The sequence below is a fragment of the Ursus maritimus genome, unplaced genomic scaffold (assembly GCF_017311325.1).
Source record: "Ursus maritimus isolate PB19 unplaced genomic scaffold, ASM1731132v1 scaffold_18, whole genome shotgun sequence".
NCBI classification, from domain to species: Eukaryota; Metazoa; Chordata; class Mammalia; order Carnivora; family Ursidae; genus Ursus; species Ursus maritimus.
The window spans coordinates 24,702,922-24,716,133 of NW_024424230.1; the positions used below are offsets into that span (position 1 = coordinate 24,702,922).

The 13,212-nt window shown below is 48.0% G+C and overlaps 1 protein-coding gene across 5 annotated transcripts in view; it reads right to left on the reverse strand.

The window, feature by feature from the left end:
* The window catches only part of CTIF (cap binding complex dependent translation initiation factor), a 308,542-nt gene that overhangs the window by 32,072 nt on the left and 263,258 nt on the right, over positions 1 to 13,212 (reverse strand). For all 5 annotated transcript variants that reach the window (XM_040632532.1, XM_040632531.1, XM_008691789.2 and 2 more), the window contains one exon: positions 7,132 to 7,287. In XM_040632532.1, the coding sequence (XP_040488466.1) occupies positions 7,132 to 7,287 (156 nt within the window). The remainder of the gene's footprint in view (positions 1 to 7,131; positions 7,288 to 13,212) is intronic.

Sequence of the window (13,212 nt, forward strand, 5' to 3'; positions counted from 1 at the left end):
GACTCGGAAGAGCGCAGGAGACTGGGAATCACGGGTAGAGACGGGCTGGGGGGATTGGACTAGAGACAGAAAGGATGGGGGTGGGTGGGTAGAAACAGGACCCTAGTGCACAGAGAATGTCTGCTCAAGGGAAACAGGTGTAAGGGGTTAAAAGCCACTCTAGCACTCCCTGCCAGAGGAATTTTTGACAAAGCTCTTGAAGAAAGGCGCCCAGAGATGAGCATTCAGTGGTATCTTGGAATAGTCTGGCAAGATCACCACTGGGTCGCAGAGGTGACAGAGGAACGGAGGGGGCCAAGAGTGTTGCAGGGTCAGGAAAAGGGTGTGAGGAGAGGGCCCCCCCCCCCCCCCCGCCAGCCACTGGTCCAACCCCAACCAATTAAATGGTTGGCAAGTGGGCTCCAGCTGAGATGGGAGATGAGGGCACCCTTAGCTAGGCCACAAATGCTAATTATACACTCCTGTGGGGGGCCCTTGTAGCCACATTTGGCTGGGGGCCTAGGCAGGATGAAGGGGTCCTTACAACACCACTGGAAGACAGCTGAAGGGATGCTTTACCATTTCTCTATGTCTTCTTTGATTTCTTTCACTAACATTTTGCAGTTTTCAGGGTACAAGTCTTTTACTTCCTTAGTTAAGTTTATTCTTAAGTATTTTACTCTTTCTCATGCTACTGTAAAGTGACTTGTTTTCCTAATTTCCTTTTGACGTAGCTTGTTATCAGTGTAGAGAAATGCGGTTGACTTCTGTATGTTGATTTTGTATCCAGCAACTTTACTGAGTTCATTTATTGGTTCTAATGGTTTTGTTCTTTTTTGGTGGAGTCTTTAGGGTTTTCTATATTCAAGATCATACCATCTGCAAATAGAGACAATTTTGCTTCTTCCTTTTCAACTTGGATGTCTTTTATTTCTTTTTTCTTGCCTAATTGCTCTGGCTAGGACTTCTAATACTACGTTAAGAGGGAGTGGTAAGAATGGACACCCTTGTCTTGTTCCTGGTCTTGGACTGGAAGACTTGATATTATTAAAATGTCCATACCAAAGTGACCTACACATTCAATACAGTCCCTATCAAAATTACAATGGCATTTTTAAAAGAAATAGAACAGACAATTCTAAAATTCATATAGAACCACAAAAGATTCATATAGCCAAAACAATCCTGAAACAATTTGAAAAAGAACAAATCAGGAAGCACCACATATCCTAATTTCAAAATATATTCCAAGGCTACAGTAATTAAAACATACATATAGACCAATGGGACAGAACTGAGAGCCCGGAAATAAATCCCTGCGTATATGGTCAACTGATCTTCGACAAAGTGCCAAGAACACACAATGGGGGAAAGGACAGTCTCTTGAACAAAGGGTGCCAGGAAAACTGGATATACACAAGCCGAGAAATGAAACTGGACTCTTATCTTACACCATACACAAAGAAATCAACTTGAAATGGATTAAAACTTAAGAACTAAAACTGTAACTTCTCAAAGAAAACGGGGAAAAGCTTCATGACCCTGGTCTTGGCAGTGATTTCATGGATATGATACCAAAAGCACAAAAGCGAAACAGATAACCGGGACTACTACATCAAATGAAAAAGTCTCTGCACAGCAAACACAAAACAAAACAAGACAAAACAAAAAAACCCAAACAAAAACCCACAAAAAAAAACAAACAAAAAAACCAGTGAAAGGCAATTCACGGAAAGGGAGAAAATATTTGCAAACCATATATCTGATAATGGGCTAAATTTCAAAATATATAAGGAGCTCCTACAATCCAATAAGCAGAAAGCTATTGACTGGATTGAAAAACGAGCTAAAGACTTGAATAGACATTTTTCCAAAGAAGACATACACTTGACCTACAGGCATATGAAAAGGTGCTCAATGTCACTAATCGTCGGGGAAATGCAAGTCAGAGCCACTTCACATCTGTTAGGACGACCATTATTATTTAAAAAAAAAAAAGACAAGTGTTGGCAAGGATGTGGAGAAATAGTTGCTCTGAAAGACAGTAGGGAGCTTCCTCAAAAATTTAAAAATAGAGCCATATTATCCAGCAATCCCACTTCTGAGTATTTATCTAAAAGAACTGAAATCCAGATCTCAAAGAGATATGAGCATTCCCGTGTCCACTGCAGCTCTATTCACAGTAGCCAAGATGTAAGAACATCCGAGATGTCCATTAACAGGTGCACAGGTTAAAAAAATGTGGTATATCCATACAGTGGACTACAGCTGACCCTTGAACCACGCAGGCGTTAGCAGTGCCGACCCCACGCAGTTGAAAATACGATATAATTTTTGACTCCCCCAAAACTTAATAGCCTCCTGTCGTCCAGAAGCCTTCCCAAGGACAGCAACAGTCAATTAATGCATATTTTGTATATATGTATTATATACTATATTCTTACAATAAAGTAAACTAGAGGAAATATTACCAAGAAAGCCATAAGGTGGAGAAAATACATTTACAATACCGTATTATAAAAACTCCGCATAGAAGTGACCCCCACAGCCCAGACCCATGTTGTTCAGGGGTCAACTGCACTATTCCACTTTATAAAAGAAGGGAATTCTGCCATATGGGACAACACGGACGAACCTGGAAGATATTATGCCAAGTGCAATAAGCCAGTCACAGAAGGACAAACGCTGCATATTTCCACTTACATGAGGTATTTCGAATAGTCAAACTTGCAGAAGCAAAGAACAGAGGTGGCTGCCAGAGGCTGGGGGCAGGGGGGATGTCAGTTGCTAAAAACTGGGCACAAAATTTCAGTTATGCTGGAGGAATAAATTCTAGGGATTTGCTATAATGACATTGTGCCTAGAGTAACAATACTGTATTGTATACTTAAAAATCTGTTAAGAGGGTGGATCTCATAGCAAGTGTTCTTATGACAATAAAATTTTATAAACATAAAAAAAAAAAAAGAGGGGCGCCTGCCTGGCTCAGTGGGTAGAGCGTATGACTCTTAATCTCAGGGTTGTAAGTTCGAGCCCCACGCTGGGTGTAGCGATTACTTAAAAAAATAAAATCTTTAAAAAAAAATTAAAACGAGCTCACAAAGCAAGCACGAGTGGTCAACAGGAGGGCAAGGAGACTCCTGCACCTTGCAGGTGCCGATAATACTCTTCAATTACTTTGAAAACCCTCTTGGCAGAGCCACTGGTGCCAAAACAATGAAAAGGCTCACCGAAAATTATTCTTCTCTGTCCCTCAAAGAAAGATCTGATTGGCACACGTTATTTATGGCAAAAGTGGAATCAATTCCCCGATGACCTGTTTGGCTTCTGCTGCATGGCAGGCACTGGGCTACAGACTGAAGACACAGAAAGGTGCTTCACGAGGCATGAGCAGAGCGTCCAGGAACAGGGACTCCAGCAGTCAGACCTGGATTCCAATATGCACTCTGCTGTGTGGCCCTGAGCAAGCTGCCTGACCTCTCTGTTCTCTGGCAGCCGGGGATGATCATCTTCAGAGTGTTGTCCGAGTTAAGAGAGAAAAGAATGCATGATGTGCTTTGGGCAATGCCTTCCAGTGTGCTGTTATCATTATAAAATACGAAATTACTAAATAAATGCTAAATTACCAAATACTAAAATACCACGACGCCGTGGGAAGGCTGGAGCTGTCAGGGTGGAGTGCCATGTCTTGCTCTTGGCAGCTGCCTGTGTGCTCCCCTGGGGGTAGGGGTGGGGGTGGGGAGCTTCCCAGAAGAAGTGTCTTGGGCTGGGCCTGGGAAGAGGTGTTATGGCCAGGAAGAGAGAGACTCTAAGGATGGAGTCCAAGGTCTGAAGCTTGAGTAACCAAGAGACACAGAGAGGACGGTAATTCAACTGGGTCAGAGTGTGCAAGGAAATGCCCAGGGGACACCCCCTAGGGCAGGGAGGCTCGCAGAGCCTTGGGTGGCCTCCAGTCTGAAGGGGCTTCGGGGCCAAGCACACGCTCAATCTTAAAGGGGAGTGGAGGCCAGTGAGCCCCCGGTCCAATGAAGGTGGCCTCCAGGAGCTGAGGACCCCCAAATTACAGTGGGGCTGGGAGGATTTTGTATCTTCCTTTCAGGTTTGTTCTAAATGAGATTTTCACACCAGGATGGCCCATGGGTCTGTGTTTGGTTCAGGGCCTAGAGGAAAGGGGAGCAGGGGAAGCCAGGGAGGGTGTGCAGAAGCAGAGGACAGAGTGAGTGACACACGGCTGTTTAAGAAAAGGCCATCAGTGAGTTCTGGGGCTGCTGCCTGGCTGTGCGGAGGCTGGAAGGGTGGGCCTGGGCCCACGCTGGGATCTGGACTGAGCAGGAAGGCCTTGGGGTGCAGCTCTGGTCACATCTTATTGGAGGGGCTTGAGGCATGACCTGGATGTATCCAGTGGGCAGCTGGAAATGCAGGCCTGGAATGGTTCTGGGAGTTGGGAGGACCCAGGGTAGGGTGGTAGGGTGGGCATCTGGGTCAGCCATCTGCATGGCCCAGGAGAAAGTCTAAACTTTTCCAGCATGGAGAGAGGCAGCAGCAATGGCTTTGGCTTCCAGAAACTTCTTAGAGCTGGCCCAACCTGCTTTGGGAATGTCAGTCAGGCGTGTGTGTGTGTGTGTGTGTGTGTGTGTGTGTGTGTGTGAGACAGATAAGTAGGGGAGGCAGCAACAGGCTCTGAGAATTCAGGTGTCTGTCTCCAGGGAGCTGGGAAAGGCACAGGCTCTCCGTACGATCCCTAGGACACCCCTTTACGTCCCCATCTCTTCTTAAGGCCCCGTTTTAGGGAAGCTAAGTTCTCTTTGGAAAGAGCTCTAGCTCGGTAGTGGAGAAGCTCCGGGCCAGCTCTGGCATTGACCGACTATGTGTCCCTGGGCAGGGCACTCAGCCTCTGTGTCCCTTTAAGATTGGGCATGTGCCCGGCCCTAAGTCAGACTGGAGGACACCCAGCTCTCTGAAAGCCACCATGCCCTAGAACAAGTCCCTGGGGCATTTCCTTCCACATTCTGACCTAGTTGTCTTGGTGTGCTGAGCACCCTCTCCACACCATGTCTTTCTCCCTGAACCCCTTCAGAGCAAGCAGCCTGGTGTCCCCCTACAGATGAGGAACCAAGGCCCAGAGCAGGGGACTCTCCCCTAGACGGCACAGCAAAAACCTGGCGGGCGGAGGCAGGACCGGGGCCCAGGCAGGACCGGGGCCCCGGGCTGGCGCTCTGGAACCACCTCACCGCAGGCCTCGGGCAGAAAGCTCAGAACATGGGGCTCTGGTTTCCCCTTTCACAAGACGATGGAAGTGGTAGATGAACTATTTGTTCTTCAAGTTTGCTGCGAGCACGGCAGGCGCTCGTGTTTGTGACGTTGTCCTGAAGAGCTGAACGCATTGAATAAGAGTGCATTAGGGGAAGCTCCTTGGTTTTTCGTACAGACCTCCTGGCACCTTCCGGATCTCACACCCGAAAGTTCGCGCTACCTCAGGCAGTGTTAGAAGTGTCCTGGCAGCCAGGGCTGGCGCTCAGCTGCAGCCCTGCCTCCCGCTCGGGGAAGCAGGTGACGGCAACACCAGGAGGTGCCCAGATCACGCCGAGGGAACGTGTTGGGGCAATCCGGGTCACTGCCCTCAAACAGTGCTGCTCCCTGCGTTGAGCTGGCTTGTCAGGGGACAGGGCAACTCAGGCAGGGATGGGAGGACCCTGAGAGGCCATCGTCCAAGAGGGCTGCTTTCAAGTCACCCCCGACGGATGCAAAAAGCAAAGCGATGGCCTCTTGCGGTGCTGCGTTCTGAGCTTATGACCCTTTGAGAGCGACAGACTGTCGGAGGAGGCCATTGGCTGATTCTGAGAAACAATTCTGAATTCAAGTGCATTTGTTAAGAAGTATGTTGGGCTCTGTGGAGCGGCAGAGGCTGGTGGGTTTACCAGCTGTCTGAGAGAGGTAGGCAGGCTCTGCTCCAGTGAGCTTCCACGCAGTCGGGAACAAGCACCCTGTTTCCCATAAACGGATTGTTCAAAACCATCTACAAATACCCTGTCCTTTCTCTTACGTTGCTCTATTATCTTCTTCCTTTGCAAAACACAAAAATGTCCCCTGACCGCACACCTCCCCTGTAGGTGACAAGTTCCTCTTCCCTGTGCCTTTCACAGAAACACTTCTCCAAAGACTTGTCCACACTCACGTCCTCACCTCCACCGCCCTGGCCATTCCTCCATCTACACCCTCTCCCTGGGTGATCCTATCTGGTCCCCAGCCTGGAGCACCAGGTCTGCAATGACCCTTCACACAACGCGCAACTCTCCCCAGGCTGACCTCTTCCTGATTTTTCAGACACTTCTACTCGAGTGACAGTGGGACAGCTCTCTGGGGACAACCACTGGGTCACCGAAACAGAAAAAAACCACCTCCTAGTTTTCATCCCCCTTCTGTTTCTCTTTGAGCCCTCCCCGTCCCAGAAAATGGCCCCCCCAGGCTGGTGAACCAGGAGCCCACATCACTTCCTCCATTGTCTGCTATCTCATGCCAACAGGTCCTGTTGGCTCCAACTCAAAAATAGAACTGGAATGCAGTCCTCCTTTGTGCCATCGAGGCTGTGTTCTGAGCCACTAACCTCTCCCTGGATGACACCAACAGCCCCATAATGAGCCCCCCGTTTCTGGCCCCCAAGAGTAGCCAGGATGACCCTCTAAACTGGGCTGTAGATACCTGGTAGGGCAAGTAGGCCACTGACCTTTTGCTTCTCAAAAGTTTCTCAGTTATTCTAACTTATTTCTCTTTCAGATGAAATTCAGAAGCAAGTATTTTTTTTTAAATAAATAATTCAATGGTAAACCAATCCAGACCAAAGATCGACTCATTCAATTAATATTTACTGGAGGCCTCGTCCCTGCAGGCAGTGCTCTAGATTATGAATTACTGACGTCTGAGTTCATGATAATTTCCTTTGGAGGGCTTTTTCCCTTTATATAAACTCAATAAATTAAAACCTGGCTTTAGTCAACAGAAGCACGGGGAGCTACGTTTCTGTTTACCAAAGGATCCATCAGTCTAGGTGGTACAAGCCCTGTAGCTTTGCGGGCGCGTCGGGGTTTTGCTTACAGACATTCCAGGGTGGCGTTCTCTGGCAGGGCAGGGGGCAGGGCCACGCGGGTCTCTTACCTCCCTGAGGCAGGTGTAGATGGGGCAGACAAGCACGCGGAAGGGCTCGCCCGTGCTGCTACGCATGGTCCCGAACACCTCACACAGGAAGGTGATGAAGCCAAGCCAGCGCTCCACGTCCTGCTGCTGAAGCTCTTCCCGCACGGTGAAGTCCTTCTGCGGGGGCACAAGAGACCGAGTCAGCCTCGCCGGGGTCAGCCTGCCTTGCTGTGGCACCTGCTGTCTAAGGGCTGGCTCAAGACAACTGGTAAACCCCATGCTCTCTCTAAGGAGGGAGGAGGGACCCTTGGCTGGAGCGTGAATGCGGGGGACTCACTTGTGGGTGGCAAGGCCTCGACTTCTGGCCACAGCACCTCTTCTTCAGTTCCTAGATTGGGGGGCTCCTCAGTCTTGCCTCATGGACCCCAATGCTGAGGTCGGGGAGTGAGATGAAGGGCAGACGACACCTTTCCCAGAGTTATCATCTCCCGCCTTCAACTCCGTGTGCCTGAACCGCCTCCCTTTGCTAATCCCCAAAGCATGCCCCTACATGAGGGGGGTAACCTGAGCATTGTCCTGCACGTCAGCCATTAGTGACTAAGGCCCTTTGTGGCTCGAGCACCGGGCTAGAGACAGCGAGGCCCCTGCCTGCAAGGGGCTTAGAGACCTTCATTCATTCTTCTCAAACACAGTATTGCCCATTGTGTGCCAGGTGCTGTATTAAGGACTAGGACACATGTTCATTTGTAACTGCGATACGAGAGAGAAGGTACCAAAGCCACCGCGAGGCTCCAGGTGAAAGGACTCTGGGAACTCAGAGGCAGAAGTTGTCACTTTCAATGGGAAATCGAGGCCACAGAAGAACTAGGATTCTGACTCGGGAATGTGGGGCATGTCAGGTGGAGAGAACAACGATGTGGGGAGGGTAACATGGGTGTTTGGGAAATAGGGAGGTAGTACGCAGTCCGGGTCCCTCATGGGTGGCGTAGAGAGGAAAAAAAAAAAACCAGGAGGCGGAGCTGAGAAAGAGGGTGGGGCTAGAGCACGGATAACTGAACCCAGCCAAGGAGCTGCAGAGAAGGTTTTGGTGGGTCATGAAAGGCCATGGTCGTATCTATGCTAGGTTAATAGGGCAAGGATGCGGGGACCAAGCAGGAGGCCAGCGCCAAAGGTGCAGGCTGAATGAAACTACACTCTCTGGCATTTGACAGATAAGAATCTGGGGTAAGTTAGATTATTCAGAAATATATTTCCCCTACCTCTTGTCTTCGGGTTTGGCCATATGACTTGCTTTGGCCAACAGAAATGAGGCAGAAGTGACAGGGGGCTAGTACTGACCGGAGGCCTTAAGAGGCCTTATATACTCATGCTTACTCTCCTACGCTTCTCCCATTGTCATGAGAGGACCACCTGTGGGCTGGTCTGAGGGTCCCAAAGGGAAGATGAGAGACATGTGAAGCAGGGCCTCACCCCAGTCTAGACTAGATCAGGGGGCCCCCAGCCAACGTGCACACACATGACCTAACAACAGCACAGAATGGTGTGCCACGAGGATTTCTGCGGCTGTCTGTTGAGCAGCACTAACCGCCCGATACAGGATTGGGACAAGAGACACCGTCAACAGAAAGAGTCACCAAGTGATGGATTTCAGGTTGATGGAAACGGAAGACTCAAAGATGACACCAAGATTCTGAATCCGGGGGACTGTGCCACCAAGAGGAATAGGCCACGGGAGGGAAGAGGCTGGAGGATGTGCCACACGCCATCCCCGCCATCCAGGACCCCTCCCCAGCACGTAATTTGGCTGAGTGTTCTCCTGGATGCCCGAAGCTCAGAATCTCCAGGGAAGGAAGGTCCTCACGGAAGACTTGGTTAATATCCGTCCCTTGTGGATGACGGAAGAACTATCTAGAAACCTGAAAGGGCAGAGGGGGCCTCCGCCTCCTCGTCTGGCCAATTTGGGGCTGGATGAGAAGATCTCCAAGAGATGTCCCTCCAGTTCCTGCTTCTGATGAGCCTGGGTCATGGCTTCTTCGTTTCAGAGTTTTACCAGCTTCAAGTGTGTGTGCGTATGGAAGGAGAGCAGTGGCAGCCCACTACCAGCTCACATGTAATCATCACAATGATCCCACGAGGCAGGTCCCATTATTGCCCCATTTTAGGGACGATGAATCTGAGGTTAGAGAAGTTACCCAACTTGGCCATGGCTAAGTGGTAGCGGCAGAGCTGGGATTTGAACCCGGATCTGCCTACTCTGGACACCAAGCTTTTCCGCCACTTCTTTTCTCATGGTGTTATTAAATTGGAAAAGTAGTACCTCAGAGCCCAAGCTCTTCCTCACTTTGTGCCTGAGTTTTCCACTAAGCCATTTGTTCATACTGCCCCCGGAAGTCCACTCAAGCTCACAGATCTCATGGGCCCCATGCTGACCCTTGGGTCTCCTGCCTCCCCACTCACTTCCCACTGACATGACTACCTGCGTCCGACTGTGGTTTGCCAGTGCATGGAGCTCTCCCATCCTGGGGTCTGAGACAGGACAGTGTCCCTGGAAGAGTCCCCTGGATTTAGCCAGGGACTCCAAAAGTAGTGGGGTCTCCTTCCTAGTACAGAGCCTGGATCAGGGAGCCCACAGGGGCTGTCCTGTGGTGTTCTAGGTACCTATGAATGAATGAATGACTTTGCCCACCACCCTAAGGCCTACAAAGGGCCCTGGACTGCTGGCCTTGAAGTCACGAGTCTTTAGGTAGTTTCACCCTCATTAGCCTGTGTTTATCCCTCTATATCCTTATGTGATCAGAGCAGAGGCACACATTAGCATTCTCATTTTAGAATGGGGGAAACTGAGGCACAAAGTGGTTAAAAGACTTGACCAAGGTCACTTAGGACTGGAGTCTGAATGACAACCTCAGCCCTACCATTGCTCTCAAATCTAAGCTAAAGGTTCTTGGCCCTAGTCGCACACTGGAGTCACCCGGAGGAACTTGGAAGCTACAGATGCTTGGACTCCGCTGCACAGAGGCTTGTGTAGCTGGCCACGGTGGGGCCTGGACACTGTCATCTGTGAAAGCCCTCCAGGTGGTTCCAGTGTGCGGCCATGGCCGAGAACCACAGCTCCAGGCTTTTATAAGGTGCCAACTCGGGAGTTAAAATGGGGCTCCTCTATCAAGGTACGATTTGTCCTTTTCCCATCTCCTATAAAAATACCTGAGCAGCAGACGAAGAAGAAGAAAGCCCCGTAAGAACACTGAGAAGGGAGATAACAGTTCACCAGCAGCCTCCTCACCAGACTAGGGAGGTAATACCACTAACTCAAGTGCTGTCACCAAGAAGCTGTAGTTGCCCAGAGCAGCTTGGCCTCCTACCCAGAAGGTCAAAGGTCAGGGGTAGATGGGTAGGCAGCTTGACCTGCAGACTTTCCCAGTCTGCCCCTGGCTTGTAGGCAGTCTGGCCCTCCTTGCAAACCCTGTCCTGTGCACCCAGGCAGCTCCTAGCAGCATTGCTCTTGCTCTGGTCCCTGGAGATTCAGGGGCCGAAGGCACCCTGTGTGCTCAGAGGTGCGGTGCTCTCAGGCAAAGCCCTCTCGGGCAGGAAGAGGCTTGGGGCAGTGCACACCAGAAACTGGAGTTTTAAAAAAATGATCACATCTGATCAAAAACTACAGCTTGACTCAATTTCCTCCTGATAATCAGTGGCGTCGAGAGAGGATTCTGTTTGCGGCTAGCAACATGCACTAAAAAACCAAACACCTGCTAGATGTTGGAAATCAGACTTGGGATGTGCACACGAAGCCACCCAGGGAGAGGGAGACTCTACTGTTGCCGCAGGAGACATTGAGAATGCCAAGGATGATCCCTATGGCTAACCCCCAAACCAAACCCAGCCTTCGTCATTCAAGGGCAAGGGAAGAGAAAAGCAACATGCCGTCTATGGGAAAATCCTGCATAGCAGACAAGGGGGCTGCTACCCCAAAGACCTAATAGAAATGCGTGGCTTTGAAAATGATAACAATATACCAAGAATAAATAAAATTAAAGACTCCAGTATAAAACATGTGGGCTTTTAGGTCCATAAGAACAATTGCATGGATTCTGTGACAGGTGGAGAGGCATTTGAGAGAAGGGACCCCAGCTCGCTAAAAGCCCCACACTGAGATGAAGCGTAAGATGGGAGTTGGCCTTCGGGAAGAACCGATGGGAATGAGAAATGCAACAGCAACCAGAGAGCGTGAGCTGGAGGCAGTGAAGGACAGAATGTTCGCTGCAGAAAAAGTCGCACATAAGACAGCTAGAAAGTTGAAGACAAGGATAAATAGATGAAAAAAAAAGCAAGCAGTGAAGACTGAGTGGATGGGCGTCTGACCTGTGAATTATAGAGGCTTTCAAAAAGGATCCCAGAATACATGGAACAAAGAGACCAGAGGGAAACACTTTGAGCTGAAAACCAAAAGCCAAAGAATGGACTCTTCAGGCAGAAAGGCTCACAGCGTCCCAGAGCCCCCCACCAGGGATACTTAGCAGGAGAATTTTCTTTTTTAATTTCAAGAAAAAGAAAAATTCTAAAAACAGCTTTGAAGGGGGGAGGGAAACCCCTAGGTTTCTTACAAAGGAACAAAAATATGGTTGGCCTTATATTTCTGTATTTGATGTTAAAATTCAGAGACATTGAGACAACACCTTCACTTGTTTCAGGGGGAAAGAACACACTCAGCTGTGAGTGAAAGCAGGAGAAACGCATCTTACATAAGCAAAGGTTTTTAAAAGTCCTACCTACATGCTTATCTTAACAAAAAAAGAAAAAACTCAAACTGGTGCAGCCACCATGAAAAACAGTATGGCGATTCTTCAAAAAATTAAAAATGGAAGTACCCGGTGATCCGACAATGCCACTTCTGGGTTAATGTACCCAAAAGAACTAAAAGCAGGGTCTTGAAGAGATATTTGTACACCTATGTTCATAGCAACACTGTTCGTAACAGCCAAGAGGGGGAAGCAACCCCCATGTCCATCAACGGATGAATGGATAAACAAAATGTGGCATGTGAATGCGACGGAGTATTATTCAGTCTTCAAAAGGAAGGGAATTCTGACACATGCTACCACGCAGGTGAACCATGAGGACGTGATGCGCACTGAGAGATGCTAGCCACAAAATGACGCATACTGTATGATTCCACCTATACAAGTGTCGAGAGAAGTCAAAATCACAGAAACGGAAAGTAGAATCGTGGTTGCCGGTGGCTGGGGAGAGAGGGGACCGGAGAATTCTTTAATGAGTTAGAGTTTCGGTTTTGTAAGATGAAAAAGTTCTGGAGGCTGGGTGTATAACAATGTGACTACACTTCACATGACTGAACGGCACACATATAACCGCTTGAAATGGTAAATTTTACTTACATGGTGTTTTCCTTTGCCACAATTGAAAATACTTTAAAAATTTACGAACTTTCTTAAATGCATGCCCAGCCAACAAAATTGAGACTCAGTATGAGGAAATCATGGTATAGAAGGACCAGAAGTGAAAACTGAAACCAGGTGGACTTACAGAGTCAACAAAATAAGTAATTATAACTTTGGTTGTAAGACAGAATCAAAAGCCAAAAATAGCCCTTGAAAGAGAAGTTATTTCATCTCTAAATGTAATTTGAAGATGAATTTCATAGTAGTAGTGATTTAATAATCTAAGATTAACTTACTGAAGACTGATACACGCTGGTGGAGAGGAACAGAAGACGGCAGAGCATACAAATTTCATAATTTAGACCATAAGGATTCAGAAGTCACTGCTTCTTTCTTAAGTATGGTACTCACAGAAACAGAAGTTAAAGTACGCCTTTAAAAGTATTAAAAGTAAATGCTAGTAACCATTAGCAGAACTGAAAACAGGATACATAAAATAAATGGATAGGTAAAAATAATTGTGGGCAAATAAAAATAAAATTAAAGCGCTAGTAAAATCAAAGTAGTTTTCAAGATAACAATCATTAAATAAAATAAAAAAGGTTACATATAAATAAAATTACATTCATAATAGATAACAAAAAAGATTATATACTGTGTAGCATAGACTCAAAATACATAAAACAAAAGCTATTGAAACATAAGA